Raw genomic sequence first — 22073 nt, 5'->3', positions numbered from 1 at the left:
CCCTCCTCTCACTTTCATCTTCCAGGCTAGGTGTCCACCCTGAAGCCCATTCCTTTCTCCACGTCAGGCCTTTGGGCCGACATGGCCATGTCATCAGGGGTCCTGCAGTGCCAGCCAGGAATGGCTCCCGAGCACCTGCAGGGGCCAGGCTTCTCTCACCAGAGACCAGGGCAGAGGTGGCTCTTTTCTGTTTGGGGAGATGGACTCTCAAGTCTAAGCAAAGACAAAGATATTTCCAGGCATGGGGGCAATAAATAAAACCAGGCAATGGGAAAGTGGGGTAGGCGTGGGCTCTGAGCAGAGAGCTGAGTACCAGCCAAGTAGACCTCCTGGGAGGAGCGTTCCAGGCTGAGAGCTGGCAGGTCCCAGGGCCCAGTGGTCAGGGACCGGTGGGCAGGCCCTATACACTGAGGAGAGGGGCTTGGATGTGATTCCTGGCATGGGAGCCAGGGAAGGGAGCATGGCCGTGGCCACCAGGAGTGTGCCCGACCCCTTCCTGTCCTGGCAGGAGGTGAGGGAGGCCCAGGAGAACTGCTTCCTCAGGAAGCTGCGCTCACCCTGGGCCTGGTGGTGGCAGCACGGACCTGGGTGTAGTGTGCGGCGCCACCTGGTGGCAGCTCTCCTTGCACTGCACCCCACCGGGCCTGTGGGGGCTTCTGCCTCAGCCCAGTCTCATGTCTCCCCTCCAGGGGAAAGAAGAGTTTGAGAAGACCCAGAAGGAGCTGCTGGAAAAGGGCAACATCATGCGGCAGGGGAAGGGCCAGCTGGAGCTGCAGCAGGTGAGGACACTCAGGTTCCCTGGCTTCTCCCAGCACAGGCTTCTCTGTCAGCGAACCCAGCCTTCCCTGGGAGCCTGTCTCCGGAGCTGAGCCTCCGGGGCCGCCCTCCTCTGCCGTGTGCTGTCTCCAGGTGTTTAAGTTGTTTGCAGAGTAATCATGGTGGACGTTTCATAGAGCATGCACAGAAAAGTGTGAAAAAGCAGAAATAAGCCCCCCACACCCAGAGGTGGTCACCGGTTACTGGGCATGGTGTCCAGTCCTGCTCCTGCCCCCTAGGGGCCTCTCTCTCTGTGTTTGAGATGATACTTTGTGAGCACTTACATCTGCTTTTTTCTCAAGATTTTTCCATGGCATTAAACGTTTCTCGTAAACTGTTTTAAAGGCCACATGATGTATATTATTGTTGAATGTTTATGCGATACCCAGTTTTCCTTATTATAATAATACTGCTGGCTTTATCTGCAGACATAGAATTTTCTTCATATTTCATATCATTTCCTGATGGTAGAAAAGGGATATACAAAAAAAAAACTAAGGAAGCTTTATTCTGATTATGAAGATAATTTAAAAAATTAAAATACAGACTAGCGCAAAATAAACAGAAATGTCACCCATAAAATTTCCCTCCCACCCTCCCCCCAGGCATGGGGGAAGGACAGCATAGCAGAAAGCTGCCGGCTCCACCCAGAGACCCAGGACACAAGCCACAGGGTCCTCAGCTGTAAAGGCGGGATCACAGTTGTATTCGTCTCAGGATCGTTGTGAGAGTTAAATGAGTAAAGACTATAGAATGTTTAGGAGGTGCCTGGCACATAGAACATGCTTGGTGAAGGAACAGATGTTAATAATTACATATATATATATATATATATATATATGTATAATGCATGGAATCTCCAATGGTTTAAGAAATGGTCATGTGCTTGATCCTCTTTATCTTCCTCTGACATCTTCCAGCATCTATTTAAGCAGTCCCTTGTTGGTGGACATCCATGTTGTTCCCAGAATTACTTTTGTAAACAGTACTATGCTGAAAATGAATCTCTTCACATATCTGACTGATCACTTAGGTAAATTACTAGAAGCTGGAATATAAGGTAGGAATATGTATGAAAAACTCTACAGATCTAGAGTTCCTAAGCCAGGGACATAAAGTACAGGTAATATACAGGCACATAAAATATATTGACAAGGATGTTTATTGCTCCATTTCCATATCACAGAAAAATCTGGACCCCCCCGCAAATGTCTAATCGTAGAGTACTAGTTGAATAAAGTATGAATATTCGTGCAGTAGAATATTATTCAGCTGTTAAGAAATGTCAGAGAATGAGAAAGACCCACTAGCGTTTAAAACAAAAAACTGAGGGTATTCTGGGGCTGGCCCCGTGGCCGAGTGGTTAAGTTCGTGCGCTCCGCTGCAGGCGGCCCAGTGTTTCGTTGGTTCGAATCCTGGGTGCAGACATGGCACCGCTCATCAAACCACACTGAGGCAGCGTCCCACATGCCACAACTACAAGGACCCACAACTAAGAATATACAACTATGTACTGGGGGGCTTTAGGGAGAAAAAGGAAAAAAATAAGATCTTAAAGAACAAAACAAAACAAAACTGAGGGTATTGTCTTGCTGGGGAAGTTCGTGAAGGGGCTGCCTAAGCGGGGCAAGTCATAGGGTTCCAGTGTTAGGAAGGGCTGTTTCAGGTGGGTTTCGCTAATGAAATTCGGGCTTGAAAACGTGGGTGGAATGGAACTTGTCTGTCCCTGGGTCTGTGCACAGCCGGTCACAGCCAGTCAGCCCCCTGGCCAGAACCAGCTCTGGTGAGGACATTTTGGTCCACCCCGATGACCCCCAGCGAGGGCTGCCACTGGTGGAACGTTCGCTTTGGCCACATGCTTTTATGCGTACTCATTGACCTGAAATGAATGGCCTATTGTTGGCTGCTAAAAGTAGGCTCGAAATATTGTATACGGTGTGTCTCCAGTTTTCTAATTGAGAAGGAAACAGGAATATTCATGTTTAAAGGAAAATGAGTTGAATATTCACCAATTTTTTGTGTGAATTTTTGTTTTCTGGAATTTTACAGATATCGTAATCTTTTGTTTACAGTTTTTATTATGGAAAATGTAAATATATTTATAAAATAGTCCCTCAGGTACCCACTGGATAAAACAGACTCCCAGGTGCCATTTACCCAGCCCCTCCCCATCTCAGCACAGCGGCTGATCCTGTCTTAGATGCCCCCTCTCCCCGCCAAGTCATCTTGGAGCCATTGTATCACTTCATCTGCGAATGCTTCAGTGTACAGTTGTAAAAGATTTTCCGGAATCTTAACAGAGATTGTTTCTGGGTGCATAGGATTCCAGATGACAGCTGTCTTTTTTCCTGCTTGGTGTATTTGAATCTTTTTATAATGTATATGTTAAGGAGAAAATGTGTGGGGTTTTTTGTTTTTTTTTACTTTTCATTTTGAAATATTTATAGAGTCACGGGAAGTTGCAGAGTCCAGAGCAGTCCTGTGTCCCCTCACCCAGTTTCCCCCATGATCACATCCTGGGTGACCAGAGGACAGTCCCCACGCCGAGAGATTGGCGTCCCTCACCCCCGCGGCTGTGCTTTGTTCTTTTCTATCATTTCTTCATTTAAAAAAGTTTATATAAATGGAATCATACCTTTTGAGACTGGCGACAAAATTATTTGGAGAATCTCTAGAAGGTTAGTAAGGATGTGTGCTCCGCCAATGGGACAGAGACAGCCTGCTCCCCACCCCCCTGCTGACTCTCAGGACTGTCCCTTTTTAGAAGGGAGCCATTTTTTTCCCCCTTTTCTCTGTGGCCGCGGTTTTTACTCTGCTTTCCTCTGCCCCAGCTGAAGCAGTTTGAGCGCCTGGAGCAGGAAGTGTCACGGCCCATAGACCACGACCTGGCCAACTGGACACCAGCCCAGCCCCTGGCCCCCGGGCGGACAGGTGGCCTGGGGCCCTCAGACCGGCAGCTGCTGCTCTTCTACCTAGAGCAGTGCGAGGCAAACCTGACCACGCTGACCAACGCGGTGGATGCCTTCTTCACCGCTGTGGCCACCAACCAGCCCCCCAAGATCTTTGTGGCACACAGCAAATTCGTCATCCTCAGCGCCCACAAGCTGGTGTTCATTGGGGACACGCTGTCGCGGCAGGCCAAGGCAGCTGACGTGCGCAGCCAGGTGACCCACTACAGCAACCTACTGTGCGACCTGCTGCGTGGCATCGTGGCCACCACCAAGGCCGCTGCCCTGCAGTACCCGTCGCCCGCTGCTGCCCAGGACATGGTGGACAGGGTCAAGGAGCTGGGCCACAGCACCCAGCAGTTCCGCCGGGTCCTGGGCCAGCTGGCAGCTGCCTGAGAGCGGATGACCAGAGGGATGGAGGGCAGGGGAGGAGGGCAGTGGTGGTCCGAGCTGCCCCGGGTACATGTTCCAAGAAGGTCGCCATGCCACGGGCATGGGGACAGGCAACCTCAGTTCTGCGCGGGCCTGGTGCTCTAGACTGTCCAGGGGTTTGTACATATTTATGATGGGGCAGGATGTGGGACGGTGCCTCCTCAGAGGAGCCCAAGCAGAGCTGGGCCCCCAGGAGCTGAGGCCGGGCTGGTGGTCTTCCCTGAGTGTGCTGCAGGTCCAGGGAGGGTCCCAGTGCCGGGGACCGGGCCAAGGGCACACAGGCTCCTCAAGCCGCACTGCCTCGGGTGACTCCTTGGGCTGACGTCAGCCCTGGAGGGTTCTTGTTGCCCCCACAAGGCAAATGCAGCTGTGGCCTGTTCCTTCTCTGCACCAGGAAAAAACCTTAAAAAACTATTTTTCATTATTGATTTTCCAATCATTTGACTAATAGTCTACGTTTAAATAAAATTTAAAAATGAAAAGCAGCCTCCTGAGGTGTGAGAGGCAAGAGGGCCCATGGGTGGGAAGGCAGATGCTGCAGGCTAGGAGTGGGGGTTGAGGGGGCTCCATGGTGAGGCTGTGGGCGGCCTCTTGGGAGGGTGAAGAAAAAGTGGGTTCCTTCAGAAGAAAACCAAGGCCCGAGGAAATGGCTGGGCTGGGGAGTTGAGGCTGGAGTGTCTCCTGCAAGGTGGGGATGAGGTTTGCAAATGGCCATGAGACCTGGGGAGCTGGGCGGGGAGGGCTGTGGCCAGGCCTGGGCTTTGAGGTCTTATGCAAAGACAGCACGGTCCCAGGGCAGGTGGCCAGAGTGAGGACAGAGGTGGGGACAGGAGCAGCTCCAGAAGCAGGGTGAGCCCTTCTGGGGCCCCCCACATCCCAAGGCAGAGAGCTCACTGCTGAGGGCACTGCTGAAGGATACACGATTCCACACAAACAGTCGCTTTCACAGACTTTATCCAGAACTTTGCTCTTAGAAAGAAGCTCATAATTTCAGCCTGTGGAACTTCTTCCAAAGTATCTTATTTGAATTACACATGGACTTGGCCTCCCAAGTTAGGAGGTGGGGGCCCAGAGAGGCCATTGTCCTGGGGCAGGGCCCTCTCCAGACCTCTGGGAGTATGTCTGGCACCCTAGGTGAGGTGAGAGCCCCGGGAATCAGGAGGTGCTGCTCCCGGCTCTGACCGTTCTGCATGTGAACTTGGGCCTCAGTTTCCCCATCTCTACAAAGAAGAGAGTGGGGCTGGGTGATCTGCCAGCCATCTAGGCTCTGAACTGCCCAGAGGGGGCCTGAGTGAAGGCAGCCGTCTCCCACCTTTCACCCACCCCAGTGAAGACAGTGAAGATGCATGCAGTTGCTCTCATGGGTTTATTTGGGTTTTACACAGATGGGTGGTGGTGGTGAGCAGGGTCTCACTTGGTCTCAAGAACCTCTTGAACCCAGGGAATAAACTCAGTGACCCGGGCATACACGCCTGGTGAGGATGGGAGACACCGGCTGCTGCCCCAGGACACGATGCCCACCAGAGTCCAGGTTCCATCTTTCTGGCAGACAAGGGGCCCGCCAGAGTCGCCCTGAGGAGGAGAAAGGACTTGTGTCCAAGCCTGAAAGGGGGTGCCAGCGCCCTAGTGTGCCCTGGTCTGGCCAAGTCCAGGGCGGGGCTGAGAAATGAGGAGTGTGGGCTCAGGCCATACACAGCTACTTGGATCTGGTTGAATGGCAGCCCCAGCTCTGCCACCTACCCTGGAGGGCCTGGGGCAGGTGGCTTACCCTCTCAGCCTCACCATCGTCTGTAAAATGGGCCGAAAACAGCCAGCCCCCGGGGGTGGTGGGGGTTAAAGACCCCTGGGAAGCCCCGCCCACGCCCGGCCAGAGCGAGCCCTCCGGGGGCATCTGTTAGTGCTGGTCTTGCCTTTCGCTGGGGCACCGGGCAGGGAGCAAGCTTAACAGGTCGTGGCAGGAAGGAGTGGCCCTCCTGGCCAGACCAGGGTGGGGCACGGTCAGTGAGGGTGGGCACGGTGCCACCCTGCCGTGAGGACATACCATGCAAGAAGAGACGCCGCTGGCGCCAGCGCAGACCATCGAGTTGGCGATGTTGCTGCCCCAGTACTTCTTGCAGTCGGTGTTGGACAGGAGGGGCAGGACCGCCTGCTGCAGCTTGTCGGGGGTCTTGCTGGCTGGAGGGACAGAGCGGGTGGGGTCAGGGCCCCTCTTCCCACCCAGCCCACCCCAGGTGGAAGGGCCCGGGGACGGCTTGGAGTCCTGCCCTGGCCTTTCCAGGTCCTGGTCCTTCACCATCGCGGTGACCATGGAAACCGAGCTCCGCCCCTCCCCTTAGACCTGAGCGGCGCCTGTGGGACTCAGTTCCCTTGCGGGTCCACACCAGGCGGGGGGACTCGGCTTCAAGCACAGTCGTTCAAACAAGCCCTGCCCTGCCAGCCCCGGCGCCGTGTGGTGGGCGGAGGGGCCTCGTCTCCCTTTCCAGGCAAGGGGCTCCGCGTCCTCCTGACGGGAGACCCTGGAGGGGACCCGCCACCCTCGGCGGCCGACGAGGGAGCACCCTCCCCCTGCTGCCCTTTCCTGGCTGCTTCTGTCCAGTTAAAGGAGCAGCCGGGCGAGCCGTGGCCTGGGCAGAAGAATGGAGGACGCTGGAGGAGGACAGGCAGGCAGGCAGAGCGAGCAGCCGGGGACGGTGAGATGCTGGCCGCGCTCTCAGGGCCCGAACCAGCCCTGGACATTTGACTCGCAGCCCAGACTTCATGGCGAGCTGGACCCCCCGCCCCAGGCCTGGAGAGAAGGCCGGGCTGGCCGTAGGACGCTGCGGCACTCGACGCAGGTGGTGAGCGGGACATATGATGGTTATATATTGATGATATCCGTAATATATGATGGAGTGTAATTTATAGGTGTTTCTTCAACTTCCGGTTCAAGTGTATCACTATTCCACCTCGTTTTTATTCGTGTTTGGGAGGCTTTTAATTAAGAGGGTTTTAAATAAAGAAATGGAAAGATTTATGACTTGCAATTTACAATTGTGCTTGGAATTTAGACCGAAAATCAGAACGAATCTTGCTCCTAAACAGCACCTGCAAGGACACTCACCATTATGCCGGGTCTTGCCCCAGCCTGTGGTGGCGCAGAGGGAGCCCGCAGGGAAGCTGGCGTTGGCACTGGGCAGGCAGACAGGGGACACGGTCTTCGAGAGGCGGGCAGGGGTGGCCAGCTTCAGCAGGGCGATGTCGTTGCGAACTGCATACCGGTCCCACAGCGGGTGTTCAAAAACCTGTGGGGACAAGAGTGGGGGTGGGCAGACCTTTGAGGGAGGACCTGGGAGATTTGGGGAGGCATGGGCCCCGAGACTCAGAGGGCACAGTGCCAGTCAGGCAAGGTGTTGGGAAAAGGACACAGGGGGCTGGACAAAGTCTCTGGAGACTGGTGGGAAAATGACGTGACACATCACTGATATTTAATTTTTATATTTTTGCGTTTTGTACAATGAGCAGACTTATTTTATAATCAGAAACAAACTTTAGTGTTTGGAAAGGAGCTTTAGTACTTGGGAAAGAAGCAAAGAAAGCTCAGGGCCAAGAGGCACAGGTGGGGTGAGGCCTGAGCTGCTGGCCGGGGTCCTCTGTGCCCAGTGACCCTGCCTGCCGCAGGCCCCTCCCTTGTCCCTGCAGCCCAGGGGCAGCCCTGCTGGGGCCGCTCGAGCCCACCCTCCTCAGCCTGCCACCTGGCTCTACCTTGGCGATCCTCAGCACCTGGACAGCCTCCTCGTCAGAGCCAAGATCCGACACCCCGGCCACCACACGGTGGGTCTTCCTGGGGAGAGAGGAGGCGGCAGACAGTGCTCAGGCTCCTGGCTGCCTCCTCAGAGGGGCGCCCGGGCAGGAAGTGTGCCAGGCAGGATGAGCCCCAGCTGGGCCACTGAATCGCGTGGTGACCTCCGGGCATCCCTTTCTTGCTCTGGGCCTCAGTTTCCCCATCTGTACCCTGAATGCACAGGACTAGACCATCTGTCATGAGCAGGGGGCTGAGGGGAGGGGTGCTGCCTGGAGGTTTTCTCCTGCAGACTGGGGCTCTGCCTGTGGCCAGGTGAGGAGCAGCTTCTTCCCAGCCTGCAGGTTGTCGAGACCCTTCCCCACCGGGATGGGGTTGGCAGGGGGTGAAGCTTGTTCCCAGATACCTGGAGGCCCCGCTCCCCAAGCCTCACCTGACCCCACAGTGGGCGGCGGTGACCACCCAGTGCTGGCTGATGAGGGAGCCCCCGCAGAAGTGGAAGCCGGAGCTGGTCTGGGGAGAGGGGTGAGGGGAAGTCAGCCTTGTCTCTCCTGCCTGACCCCTCCCCATCTAACCCACCCCTCCTCCGCCTCCCCCTCACCTGCAGGGACACCTGCCAGGGCCAAGAGCTGGGGACAGCGTCCTCCCCATTGACGATCCTGGACAGGCCACTCAGCACGGGGTAGATGGCAGGAACCCCGCAGCCTGGGGCGCAGGGATACGCCACAGGTCAGTGGATGGTGTTCCAAGGGGACCAGAGGTGAAGACCCAGCACATCTTGCCCTCTGTGGCACCTTGGCATCCAGAGTTAGGGCACTCAGGCCACTTCCACCCAACCCAGCCGGCAGCCACCCTCAGGTGCCCTTATGGAGGGTGTCAAAGGCTGAGAGCATCTGGAGTTGGGGCCCAGAGTTTGGGGGCTGAGTCTGGGGACCCCCACGTGGGCAGCTCCCCGACCCGCTGTCTGCCCTGAGAAGAGTGTCCATCCTTCTCTGAGCCCAGAGTCCTGGGTCATGGGGGCTGGGATGTCCTGCTTGAGTGCTTGGTGCTCTCTGCCTGGGTCTACAGCAGGAGCAGGTTGGGGTGAGGGCGTTATGCCACCTGGGGCACCACAAACCTAGGTGGCTGCCCACGTCCAGAGAGTAGCGGGCAGGGCAAAAGGGATGGACATGGGAGACATTCCCAAGGCAGGATTCACAGAGCTCAGTGGCAGGTGTGGAGGGTGGAGGGGCCCAGACGACCCCTCGGCTTCTGAGTAGATGGAGGAGACCAAGACGAGGCAGGGTCCAAGGGACATCTTGAGTTTGAGATGCCTGAGGGACCTTCAGGCGGTGGAGGGGCCCCCCGGTCAGGCCTAGGAGTAGGGAGCCGAGCAGAGACCCCCAGGAAGGCTGAGAGGGGCAGCTGGGCAGGGGGCCAGCCGAGGTGTGGGGGCCAGTTAGAGGTATGAGAACTTGGACCCTCTGGTTCCCTGCTTCTGGGTGTTCAGGGCAGGGGGTGGACGAGGCTGGACCTAGGGCTGCCTGAGCCTCGCACTTACCAAAGCTGATGCCAAAGAGGAGGAAGCTGAGGACAACCCAGAGAAGGGCCATGGTGTGTGGCTCAGGAGGTAGTGTGGGGTCTGCCTGAGGGACCCCCATTATATTCCCCCAGCCCACCAATCACAGCTGGCCTTACCATCCCCTCCTTATCATGAATCCTTGGGCTGAGCAGCACCTGGCTCCAGTGTGGGCCTGGGACAGAGGCAGCCCCGGGGGGCCGCGCCTGGGAAGGTTCCTGGGGACCACAGGTGTGCAGGGCCAGCAGCTGGCTCATCCCCCAGCTGCCCGCTCCCCAGAGTGGGGCACTGAGCACGCTGAGCAGGTGCTGGATGGCGAGGACCCCGCAGCAGAGGGTGGGAGCATTGAGTGAGGGGTGGGAGCCAAGGTCCCATTTCATGTGGCTGTGTTCCTTCTGGCCACTGTCTGGGGAGGGGGACTAAGGAGAGGCCATTCCGGGGACCCCCTTGCTGCCTGGCCCAGTGAAGGCCCAAGTTTGGGAGCAGAGTGAGGCCTCAGAGGCCCCAACACAGGAGACTGACACTGTCAACATGTCTTCCACTGGTTTATGGAGGCTTTGTGGGAGCAGGGTCAGCCAGGAGGCGAGGGTGGGCCTGGGGCTCCGATGGCCTCCAGGACCTGCCGCACCCAGGCATGAGCTTGGTGATGCGGGTGTACACGCTGGGGCTGGAGGTGGAGCAGGTGCTGCTGCTCCAGGACACGATGCCCACCAGGGTCGAGACTCCATCCTTCTGGCAGAACAGGGGACCTCCAGAGTCACACTGCGGGAGAGGGAGAAGGGGGCTTGGATCTGGCAGCCCAGGGGGCCTGGTTCAGGGGTCCCTGGACATTGTTCCCAGAGCGCAGTCCAGGGCCTGACAGCCAGTAGACACTCAGCACATGCATATTGGAGGGATTATGAAGGAAACTTCAGCAGCTGCTTCTCTGGTTCGTTCCCTTGGAAGTCTGGGCCACCCCCTAGGATGGGTCCTATAATGGAGGCTCAATAAAGCTAGTTTCATTGATAAGAAAAAAAAGTGTGGGCAGTGCTGGCCATGGGGCCACTATGAGGGAGGAAGAGCTGCCTGACTCAATCTGGAGACCTTTTGGACCGCCATGTTCCACTGCCCACGCTGTGCACTGCTCAACTCCAGGAAGTACCATTTGCTCAGACGCAGATATCAATGGAATTTTGCAACATAGCGGCTGAAGTACCAGAGCCCCTGGCTCTGGCACCCCTCTGCTGAGGTCATGAGTGATCCACCAGGAGCCCTGTCTTCCCAACTACTCAGAAGGAAGTACCCAGGGAGAGAGTGGCCCCAGGAAGAGGCCTGCTGCTACTTCCATTTCCTCCCTCTGCCCAAGCCCCTGGCCTGGGCTTTTGCCTGAACGCACCCCCCCCCCCCCCCCCGCCAGGCTGGGCGGGAAGGGGTGCCAGGGAGCCCAGGAGGCCATACTATGAAGGAGGAGGCGCCCCTCGCCCCGGCACAGACCATGAGGTCGATGACGGTGCTGCCCCAGAACTTCCTGCACTCCGCGTTGGTTGGACAGGAGGGACAGGGCCGCCCGCTGCAGCCTGTCAAGGGTGTGGGTACCTGAAAGGGCAGGGTGAGTGATCAGCACCAGCAGCCGTGCCCTGCCCTGCGGCCTCCACCACCCTCCCACTCGGCCGGCGGTCACTCACCGGGGCGGCTGGTCTTGCCCCAGCCTATGGTGGCAGCATCCCAGCAGGGAAGTTGTCGGCCTCGGTGGGCAGGCACATGGCGGACGCAGCCAGCTTCAGCAGGGTGATGGCAATGTTGAGGGTGAACCTGTTGAACTTGGGGTTCTTGAAAACCTGTGGGGCGGGGCCAGACAGCCGCAGCTGGGGTCTGGGAATAGGCTGAATCGAGGCAGAACCAGGGCGCCTGGCTTCCCCTCGCTGCCTCCACGCTGCTCCCTGGACAAAGGCCTGCTTGATCCCGTACCTCCTTCCGTGGCCCCAGGAGCCCGAGCCCCAGGCCCAGGCCGGGGTGCAGACCCTCCCCTGCGGGGAGCCTCGCACACTCTGCCTTTTGCTTTGCCCCATTGCGATGGGGTTTTGGGGTGATTGGGAGGAGCTGGGGTGCCCCTTCCCACTCCCCCAGCCTGGGGGTTTTCAGGGCTCTTGGTCCAGCCCCATTAGCCTGGGCCACCCATTCCTGAGGGCCTCCCCTCCCTGGGGTCACACCTGGACTCCGGGGGCCACCATACCTGGGCAATCTTCAGCACCTGGGGGTCCTCGGCGTCTGAGCCCTGGTCAAACTCCCTGGCCACGATCATGTCGGAGGTTCTGGAGAGAACTAGAGAAAGGAAGGGGTTCCTGCTGTGAGGTGGTGGGGCCAGGCTGGGGGTGCAAGGTGCTACGTGTGCGCATGAGTGTGAGTGCACTCGTGTGCAGGCATGTGTACATGTGTGCATGTGCATGTGTGGTGTTGATCGCAGAGATGGGAGCTCAAAATATCGACCACTGCCCACCGAAACCACTGTGCCTACAGGCTGCTTGTGTTTCCTCCCAGCAGCCCCCGGGAGACAGGCAGGTCTTGAGTATTCTACACATTTCCAAATAAGGAAATTGAGGAACGAAGGAGTTTAAGGATTAGTCCTCAGTGCTGAGGGTGTTCCCCGCACCCCAAGGGGTTTCCTGGGGACCCTGGGCCTTCATGTGATGCTGCAGTGGGCAGCGGTGACCACCCAGTTCTCGCTGATGAGGGAGCCCCAGCAGAAGTGGAAGCCAGTGCTGTCCTGGAGGCAGACGGGGAGGTCAGCGCTGGCTGGACACCAGCAGCCTCCAGCCGGGCCAGTAGCCCAGTGTGTGCCCCCCCGCACATAGAATCCCCCCTCAACCGCAGGGACACCTGCCAGGGCCAGGAGGCAGGGACAGCGTCTTCCCCATTGATGATCCTGGACAGGCCAGTCAGCAGGGGGTGGGTCATGGGGACCTGGCAGCCTGGGAGTGGCAGTACAAGGTGAGGGGTGGAGGCCGAATTCGACTCTGAGCCCCCCACCTGGGTGCCACCACCCCAGGAATCCCCCAGAGACTGCTCAGTCTGACATGGGCTTCAGCCCAGACGAGCCCAATAGGTTGAGTGTGAGGAGGTGGCAGGGCCAAAGCACGGGCTGGGAGGCTGGGCTATGTGGGCTTGAACTCAGCCCCTTCACTGCCCCGTTTAACTGCTCTGAGTCTCAGTTTTCCCATCAGCGAAATGGGGCTCATACAGTTGCTAACCTCATCGGTCTAAGGATGCAAGTTGTGTTAGCGGGCACTGCGGGAACTTGCTCTGCTCCTGGCACAGGAGCACAGGTCAGTGCTCGGTGAGCACGAGCTTAAAGGGCCCAAGAGGGCTGGTGGGGCCCAGCCACGCCTTCCCACCTGCTCAGCATCGGAGTCTGTTTGGGAGCCACCGACTGTTCAGAGAACTTTCCATCCCTCTGGACTTGTCCTCCCTGTCCCCTGCACAGGGTGCGAGACCTTGGGAGCAGCCCCAGGAAGGTCCACCTCCTCCCCAAGGGCCTCACACTGGCTTCTCTGGCCCAACCCTCCCAGTGTCCCCATTGTAGACATGGGGCTGGCGGGGCTCAGAGCAGGAGAGAGACTGACTCAGGCTCACAGCACTGCACATGGCGGAATTGGGAACAGGGACCCTGCTGCCCCTTGCTGGCCTCGGGGTTGGAGGGGAGGGGAGACAGCCTTCCTGGTCTCCGCCTGCCCCAGCACCCACCAACAGCTGTGCCCAGGAGGGCACAGCAGGAGAGGAGCCAGCAGAAGGTGGCGGTGCCATGGTTGGGGAGGTGCTGGGTGCCTGCCTGGGGGCTCCCTGTTATATCCCCACGCACCAGGCTGTTATCTGGAGACCTTGAAGTGATAATCCCTTTCCTGGGCATGTGCCCAAGTGGGCAGGATGTGCCCAAGCAGGGCTGGCATCTGGGCCTGGGACGGCAGCAGCTGCAGCCCGTGGCTGGGCTTGGAGCCAGGGCCAGGGACAAATGTGGGGCTGACCAAGGCAGCCCTCAACCCCAAGTCAAGGCCAAGGGGAAGGGATCAGGACACTTGGGCTTCCTCCTGCTGGCCCTGCCTCGGGAGGGGTCCTCTGGGCAGCAGCCAGGCCTGGGCAGGGTTTGAGCCCCAGGCTAGTCTCTCACAGTTTGGAGGACCTCAGACGAGTAAATCAGTTGGTCCATTAGTTGTTCGAAACCCCCGTCGTGTGGTCAAGTAGCGAGGAGGTGTGGGGACCGAGGAGCAAGTGAGGGCGAGGATGGCCAGGGGGCTGAGGATGCGTCCCCTGCTCACGGGGATGGCTAAGAAGGCTCAGGGAAGGCGTGGTTCGGCATCTGTGGCGCCCACGTGGGCTGTGTGCAGCGTGGCTCAGAGGGGCAAGCCGCCTGCTGCCTGTTCACAGGCAGCCAGGCCCCTTCACCCAGGCGCCACGGGCTCCTGGAGTTGAGCATGTGGCATCCCAGGGCGCCGGAGACTGGGCCCAAGGGCCAGCGAAAGAGCCCCTGCTATCGCCCTGGGAAGAGCCAGTGGAGGCTGGACCAGGCGGGAAAGCGAAGGGGAGAGAGGCCTGTTTCTGGCTTGGGCGACAGGGCTGGGCAGTGGGGTCCTTTCCCAGCAACTGGGAAACTGGGGAGGGAGAAATCTGAGTGTGAGGCTGTCAGGCGCAGGGCAAGCTCCCCAAAATGCACAGGGAAAATGACATCTCACGGCTGTTTGTAATTTCCATTGCATCGATGATTGCCGTGCCGTGGTTCACAGGACAGGCTTCAGCACAAAACAGCTGTGGGACCTTGGGCAAGTTACTTACCCTCTCTGATCCCATTTCTAAGTATGTAAAATGGAGGTGCTTATAGTATGGGTCTCACATCATGGAAGCGCACGACCCATCCTGAGCACGCTAGGACCAGGCCTAACACACAATCCAAGCTGCGAGTCCTCTGTCCCACTCCTTCTTGAATTGCCTGTTGGTGCCTTTGCGCATTCTGGAAGACTGTCGGAGGACAGGGAGGGGGGCCACGGTGTATTAGGTGGGAGAGCAGCTCACAAAACAGGACGCAGAGTGTGGTCTGCTCTGCATGAAACCATACTGTCTGTGCAAGCCCATCCATCCTACCCACCAACGCTTACCAGGCCCTACTGGAAGAGACCAACAAGAGAAAAGAAACACGAATTCCTGCCTTTAGCAAGCTTACACAGAAAAGGATGTAAGTCTAGGGAAAAGAGTTAAAAAAAAAAGAGTAAAATATACGTTACTAACAGCTAGGGAGTTATCATTATTATTATTAATAATAATACCGAGGCAGGAGGGCCTCACTCAATAGGGGACCTTTAAATTGCAACCTAAGAGTTTGCCGGCGTGCACCGAGCACAGCTCGCAGGCGTCCACGCAGAGGGAACAGCGAGAGCATAGGCCTGGCTGCACGCGCCTGAATGTCACAAGAGGCCCCGAGGCCAGAGGGGACGGAAGAGCTCAGAGGGCAGGAGGCCGGGCAGGAGGCCAGGCAGAGAGGCCAGGGGGGCCGACCGAGGAGGGCTCTGATGAAGAAACTGCAGGAGCGGCTGGCCGTGATCCTCCGGCCGCCGCGGCCCTTTCCCCTGTGCAGGCGCAGTGGCAGCCCCTGGTGCCAGGTGGCAGCCGCCGCGGGGCTGGAGGGGCCTGAGTGGGGAGGACGTGGCAGGTGGGGGAGCGGATGCAGCAGCCAGAGCTGACCCGTGGCCGTGGCCTTGGGAGCCGACAGGTGGCAGGGGCCCTGCCCGCCGCGCGCCCCTGGCGCACCGCCTGCCCAGGCCTGGGAGCCGGCGCAGCTGCAGGTGCCCCGACCCCTGCTGCCCCGGGGAGGGGCCAGAAGCTGGCTGGGGCGGGACCCGCAGCCCTCCGGCTCACCGGACATGGGACAGCGCGCTCCGCCGACCCCCAAACCCGAAGAAGGACCCCCCAAGGGCAGAGAGTTAGATGCCGGGCATTCTCCAGAGATCGACGTGCCCTGAGCTTCCTGCCTCGAGGCCTTTGCCGGTGCTGTTCGTGTCCGTAAGAACACCCAGCTCTCCTCCGCCGCTGGGCCGGGGCCCCTCCTCGCGGGCAGCACTTCTGCCTCGGCTGGGGCTGGCCAGCCGCACGGCCGGCGTCCATCAGAGTCCATGGATGAGTCGATGGATCTCTGGACCCAGAAGTCGTTTAGCCACCCAAGTGTACAGTGAAGACTATTTTCCCGGGCTCCGCTTTTTCGCTAATATTTCTAATCTCCCACCCTCGGGTCTGGAACCCTGCCCATTCTCCTAGACTCCCGGGGAGCTCACCCATTTCTGCTCCCGCAAACTCCCCAGGAGAAGGGATGGCCTTGTTTGAGGGTTGTCGGTCATTTCAGAAAACCTTAGCTCCGCCCTTGTTACCTCGTTACAGGTGGGTGGTGTCTAGAGTGTTTAATGGGCAAGGAAAAGGGGTAACAACGAAATTTATTCAGGAGGTGACCCGATCCAAGTGCGCACGGGGAGCGGCATCGGGGGCAGCTCTCTGCCAGCAGCCTGGGTTTGGGGGAAAAGCTTTGCTGGGGACAGGAGGCCCCTGCTGCAACCTCTGCCCAGCTGCCTCCGGGATTGGCCTGGGGTGGGGACTGTGCCAGGGCTCCAGGTTCCGCCCAGCATGGAGGCGGTGCGGAGGATGCGGGCCATTGCGCATGCGTCCCTCCGGACCCGGGCCTCCAAGACCCCGGCATCTTCCCTGAGGCAGGAACGCCTACGTCAGTCTCCTTAGGTGAAGAAGCCGCTTCTCTGAGAAGGCCAAATCTCAACCTTCTTTTTTATTAAAAATGAAATATGAATTATAATTTACATATGGTGAGATGCACAGAGGGTTGGATTTTGACGTATATACAGCGTAACAAACGTCACAACCAAGATGTAAAATAATGCCACCGCCCCGGAAAGTTCTCTCCTGCCTCTTTCCAACTCCGCCTCCTCTGAGGCAACCAGCAACCACTGTTCTGATTTCTTTCGCCATAGATTAGAGTTACCTGTTCTAGAAATTTATATAAATGGAACCATAGATATGGTCTTCGTGTCTGGATTCTTTCGCTCAAGGTTCTGAGCTTCACCTGTGTTCTTGGTGTGTCAGCGGCGGGTTCCTTTGTACTGCTGAGTGGTGTTTCCCGTCCGTCATCACTACATCATGATTTCCCTCCCCATCCTCCCGCTGGGACATTTGGGCGGGTGCCCCTCGCCCACCCCACCCCGTTTTTGCTCCTTTATGATGAGGTGATTCTCAACCCTAAACACGGGCATGCAAGAAATATAGGTTTCTTAATTTTTCTATTAGAGAACGTGCTTTCTACTTTGATCCTTTATTCTGCCAGGAGTCTGAAACCAAACCTCAGCCCGTGGAGGGTCCCCCCGTCATCCTCGGCTGGCAATGTGTCCAGACATGGGGAGGGGGGGCTGGTCCTTGGGCCTCCTCAGGTGTCCGCACTGCTGCTTGCTGAGGTGCCTGCACCCCATTGCTGCAGCTGGCCGTTTTTCTTCTCCATCCCCGGGCCTCCCAAGGACTAGGCCTCTTTCTTAGCCATTTCTGCACCCTTGCAGGCACCGGGGAACCATCTGGCTGCTCCCTCTGCTATGTTAGGCTCAGGGGGACTCTGGAAGGTCCAGCCTCCTAGTCTTCACAGGTGGCCCTCTCTGCTCTCAGACTCCCCAGCAAGGTAGGAATGGAGCCACCCTGAAGGTTGCTCAGAGGTGATAAGGCAAAGGCCCTCCTTCAAACCCCCTTGTTTCCTATTATTTTCCCCCAACCCTGGTCGAGCAGTGGACAGGAGATGGCTATGGGCAGGATCTCAAGCCTGTTGTCAGAGATGCACAACAAAAACTCTCCTTTCTCCTCTAGCTCAGGGAATCTTAAGTTAATATTTTTTGGAGAAAAGTTCTCAAGTATTTCAAATTCCCAGGTGTGTGTTGAGGTTGTGTTCAGCTGTGAAAAACAGAGACCTGAAAAACTATACGTTCAGCAAATTAGACATTTATTTTTCTCGTTTAACAAGAGTTCTAAAGGCAAACAGTCCAAAGCTGATGTGGTAGTTCAAAGCCTGTGGCATCTTCCTCATGGCTCCAAAATGGCTGCCGAACTTCCAAACATCACATCTGATTCAGGCAGGAAAAGAAGGGGGAGAAGAAAGGGCAAAAAGCAATACCAACTGAGTCTGTCCCATTTAAAAAATTCTTCTGGAAAGCCCCATCCAATGATGTCTGCTCACATCTCATTAGACAGAACGATGTCTCAAGGCCACCTCTAGCTCCAAGGGAGTCAGGAAAGGAAGCATTTTAGCTGAGGCCTTCTCCACCCCACAAACAGAATCTGGAAGAGTGGCAGGATAGGTATTGATAGGTTATCTGCACTGGCTGCCACACCAGTGAATCTTTATTTCTTCTGGGACTGGAAAACCTGATTCTTCCCTTGTTTTTTCAATAGCACAAATCTGTTGTCTTGAATCCTTCAGGATTTAGGATTTGCAACAGAACAGCCCAGGGTCCCACAAGTCAAAATCTCTGGCTTGTTTTAGAAGTCAGGACTCTCAGTTGCCAGCAAAACAGTCAACTCTGGTGGACTTAAGGGGAGAATGAGTTTCTTCAGAGGCTCCCAGTGTTGTCAGGACAGTGAACTGGGAAACCAGACTTGGGGCTCAGCAGCCAGGCCCAGACTCTACACCAAGCTCAGAACCCACGAGGAGGGCAATGCCCCATAGTCAGGGCTGACACCAGTGGGGAGACGCAGCGACAGGCTGGAAATGTAGGCGAGGTTACCTGGACCCCTGAGGGCAAATGCATGGGGGAGGCCACCACCAGCAGTTGGTCTTCGTGGAAATCAGTGAAGACCACGACCCAAATGAGAACAGGCAGAGGCTGTTCGTTCAGAGCTTGCTACAGCGAGGGAGTCAGCCACCGTCGCTTGCATTTGGAGGAGACTCAAAAGCAGGAGGGAGAGCTTTGTAGTGGAAAACGGACAGGCTTCAGGGGCGCCCCGAAGCTGTTGGCACAGGGAAGCTGGAGTTGGGCTAACAGGAAGGGGGGCGTCCTATGGGATTGGTTAGGGGTGCAGACTTGGCTTTTGCTCATTAGTCCTGAGTTGGCAGCGGGGGCAAAGATTAGGGAAGGTGTCAGTTATTGGTCAAGTCCTGGCCTTTTGGGGCCAGTTGTTATTGTTGGGTTTCCTTGGCTAGTGGCTGCAGATGGGGGGTCCGAGTCCTGTTTTTCTATATGGTCCGGCCGTTGTCCGTTGTATATTCAGTCTCTTACCTTCCATATAAAGTTTCAGGGCAAAAGGGGTGGGTATAGGGAGATGTAGAGAATCAGGACCATTTTTTCAATCTACTGCAGGATCTACTCTCTTCTTGGGTCTAGAAGCCATGTGGACTGGCGGGGTATGTTCTGAGAAGACCTGAGGTGGCCTTGTGAGGTGACAGCCCTGGGTTGTCATTGAAATCTTTTATGCAGAGAGAGCCTCGCTTCCTCAGACAGGGGGTTGGAAATGCCTGTGTTGGCAAGGCGGGGGTTCATGGAGATTTGGGGGTTCAAAGTTCTGCAGCCTTGCTCAGTCTGCTCAAGGGACCTCAACTCATGTCTCAGGGATCCGCACCTCCCCCACCCATTCCTTACCTGGTAGCGATGGGTATTTAACAGGTTCTATACTCCTCAACCCTTAAAATCCCAGAGCCTGAAGGTTCTGGGTTTGTCCTCAGCCACATCCGTCCTGTGACCACAGGAGATGAGGGTCCCCTCTGAAGCTCAGGGCTTTCGATGGTCAACCCACGTTCGAGGGGGAGCATTCACACCCTTCAGCGGCTCCTCTCCCCTGCGTTTGCCTCTAGGACCATCAGAAGAAGGCTGCTGACACCACAGGGGTTTTTAACAGCTTTATTGAGATAGAATTCACATGCTGTACAATTCACCCATTTAAAGCGTAGGTATATTTGGTATGTTACATTAACTTTTTTTAATGTGGTAAAACACATATAACATAAAAGTTGCCATTTTAACCATTTTTAAGTGTACAGTTCAGTGGCATTAATTACAGTCACAATGTTGTGCAACCATTACCACCACCTATTTCCAAAACTTTTTCGTCACCCCAAACAGAAACTCTGTACCCTCTGAACAGTAACTCCACATTCCTCTCTCGCCGCAGCTCCTGGTAACTCTAATCCAAGTTTTCGTCTCTATGAATTTGCTCATTATGGATGTTTTATGTAAATGGAATTGTCCAGTATCCAGTCCTTTGTGACTGGCTTCTTTCACTTCGCCTGATGTTTTCAAGGTTTCTGCATATTGTAGGATGCATCAGTTCTTCATTCCTTTTAATGGCTGAATAATATTCCATTGTGTGGATACACCACATTGTGTTTATCCATCCATCCACCAAAGGACATTTGGGTTTTTCAACCTTTTGGCTGTTGGCATAGTGCTGCAATGAACATTTGCGTACAGGTATCTGTTTGAGTCCCTGCTTTCATTTTGGGGAATTATACACCTAACAGTGGAATTTCTGGGTCACATGATAATTCTATGTTTAGCTTTTTGAAGTACTGCCAAACTATTTTCCACAGCAGCTGCTCCATTTTCCATTCCCACCAGCAAGGTACAAGGATTCCAGTTTCTCTACATCTTTGCCAAAACTTATTTCTCATTTAAAAAATTATAGCCATCATGGTAGTTACGAGGTGGTATCTCATTGTGGCTTTTTTTTTTCAATTTTCAAAATTGTAGTGAAATACATATAACGTAAAATTTACCGTAACTATTTTTAATCGTACAGTTCAGTGGCATTAAGTACATTCATTTTGTTGTGCAAACATCACCACCATCCATCTGCAGAACTTTTCATCTTGCAAAACGGAAACTCTATATCCATTAAACCGTCCATTGCCCTCAGTCCCAGGCGCCCACCATTCTACTGTCCATCTCCATGAATCTGATACTCCAGGTGCCTCATATAAGTGGGCTCAATAGTATTGGTCTATTTGTGACTAGCTTATCTCATTTAGCTTACTGTCCTCCAGGTTCATCCATGTTCTAGCATATGGCAGAAGTTTCTTCATTTTTAAAGCTGAATAGTATTCCATTGTGTATATATACCACATTTTGTTTATCCATTTGTCTGTCGATGGACACTTGGGTTGCCTCCATGTTTTATCTACTGTTAGTAATGTTGCTGTGAACATGGGTGCACAAACATCTCTTTGAAACTCTGGTTTCAATTCTTTTGGGTGTATACCCAGAAGGAGAATTGCTGCATCACAGGGTAAATCTATTTTTAGTTTTTTGAGGAACGGCCATAGTGTTTTCCATGGTGGCCGCACCGTTTTACATTCTCACCAACAGTGCACAAGGGTTCCAATTTCTCCACATCCTCTCCAGTTCTTGTTCTTTTCTGTTTTTTGTTTATATTAGCCATCCTAATCAGTGTGAAGCAACACCTCACTGTGGTTTTGATTTGCATTCCCTAAGGACTGGCGGTTTTGATGTCTCTTCCCGTGCTCATTGGCCATTTGTATGACTCCCCAGCATGCGTGAGTGCCACCGATGCTGTGGGAACTTAGTGCCACGTGACCCCCCCGGGGCCTGTTTCCACCTGCACTTCAGCCTTTGCCACCTCTGTGTTAATCTGAGCCACTGTGATGCTGCAGCATGCCATGGACCACCAGGGTCTCATCTTCCCTGGCAAACAGGCTATTCATGGACTCCTCCAGTGGGTGAGCAACTCAGGCCCAGAATCCCATGTTCTGTGGTCCTGGGGCATCAATTACTACATCACTCAGGGTCCTGCCTGAAAACAGATGGCACACTCAAATCGGGTTATTTGAGGAGAGTTTTAATAAAGGGAATTTTTACACAGGTGTGGGCAGGGCTTAGAGAAACCAACAAAGGATAGTGAGGTGCTAGGGTCCTGGCAACAATGGGGACACACCTAGAGCTGAAGGGACGAGGCGGAGCAGTTATGGAACTCAGAAAGGGAGGGCCACCTGAAGGGAACTGCGGCCTCTGTCAAGGGAGGCAGCCAATCCACAGCAGCCTCTCAGGGAAGGAACCCGGAGAACAGATACCTGACTCCTCTCTCCTCCCCTCTCTGGGCCCTGCTCCTTCTGGGGCCTCCCCTTCGCTGACACCAACAGGAAGCCAAGGGCCCGGGAAGCTGTCTGCAGTCTCACCCCTAAGGGTCCGTCTGCTGGAGGCCAGCAGAGTACAGAGGGGCAGAGGATGGACCTGGAGGGGAAAATGGAAGCCATCTAGCACCATTCTTAAGGTTATTTTGTTTTACCTAAGATGCTTTTTGTAAAAAAAAACCACATGGCTGGCAGTGGCTAAACAGTAGGGGTTTGCCTTCTCACATGAGTGCACACGAGCAGAGACGGGAGGCAACTGCAGGCTTTGCTCCGCAGCTCACGATGGTTCTAATTCTGGGTCAGGATCTCTGTCTTTCTTCTCGGGGCCTCCAGATGGCGGCCGAAATGCCACATCCCTACAAGACTGCCAAGGTGCAGGAAGGGTGGGGCTGGGGTTCTCCG

The 22073-nt window shown here is 55.6% G+C and overlaps 2 protein-coding genes and 1 pseudogene across 7 annotated transcripts in view; 1 reads left to right on the top strand and 2 right to left on the bottom strand.

Annotated features, from left to right (window-relative positions):
* The window catches only part of BCAR1 (BCAR1 scaffold protein, Cas family member), a 39979-nt gene extending 32770 nt beyond the window's left edge, over positions 1 to 7209 (top strand). For all 6 annotated transcript variants that reach the window (XM_070613892.1, XM_070613891.1, XM_070613890.1 and 3 more), the window contains 2 exons: positions 690 to 779; positions 3648 to 7209. In XM_070613892.1, the coding sequence (XP_070469993.1) occupies positions 690 to 779; positions 3648 to 4160 (603 nt within the window). In that variant the 3' untranslated portion in view covers positions 4161 to 7209. The remainder of the gene's footprint in view (positions 1 to 689; positions 780 to 3647) is intronic.
* On the bottom strand, positions 5544 to 9642 carry LOC103553045 (chymotrypsinogen 2-like). Its single transcript, XM_008523434.2, has 7 exons — positions 9515 to 9642; positions 8576 to 8679; positions 8408 to 8487; positions 7938 to 8016; positions 7297 to 7477; positions 6238 to 6371; positions 5544 to 5768 (listed from the first exon to the last, which is right to left on the bottom strand). The coding sequence occupies exons 1-7, from the start codon at positions 9612 to 9614 to the stop codon at positions 5607 to 5609; spliced, it is 840 nt and encodes a 279-aa protein (XP_008521656.2). The 5' UTR covers positions 9615 to 9642; the 3' UTR covers positions 5544 to 5606.
* Positions 9643 to 10702: 1060 nt separating this feature from the next.
* On the bottom strand, positions 10703 to 15933 carry LOC103553046 (chymotrypsinogen 2-like; annotated as a pseudogene).
* Between the last annotated feature and the right edge of the window lie 6140 nt (positions 15934 to 22073).

The sequence above is a fragment of the Equus przewalskii genome, chromosome 3 (genome assembly GCF_037783145.1).
Source record: "Equus przewalskii isolate Varuska chromosome 3, EquPr2, whole genome shotgun sequence".
NCBI lineage: Eukaryota > Metazoa > Chordata > Mammalia > Perissodactyla > Equidae > Equus > Equus przewalskii.
The sequence above is the reverse complement of the archived record's forward strand: the minus strand, read 5'-3'. Positions and strand labels throughout refer to the sequence as shown.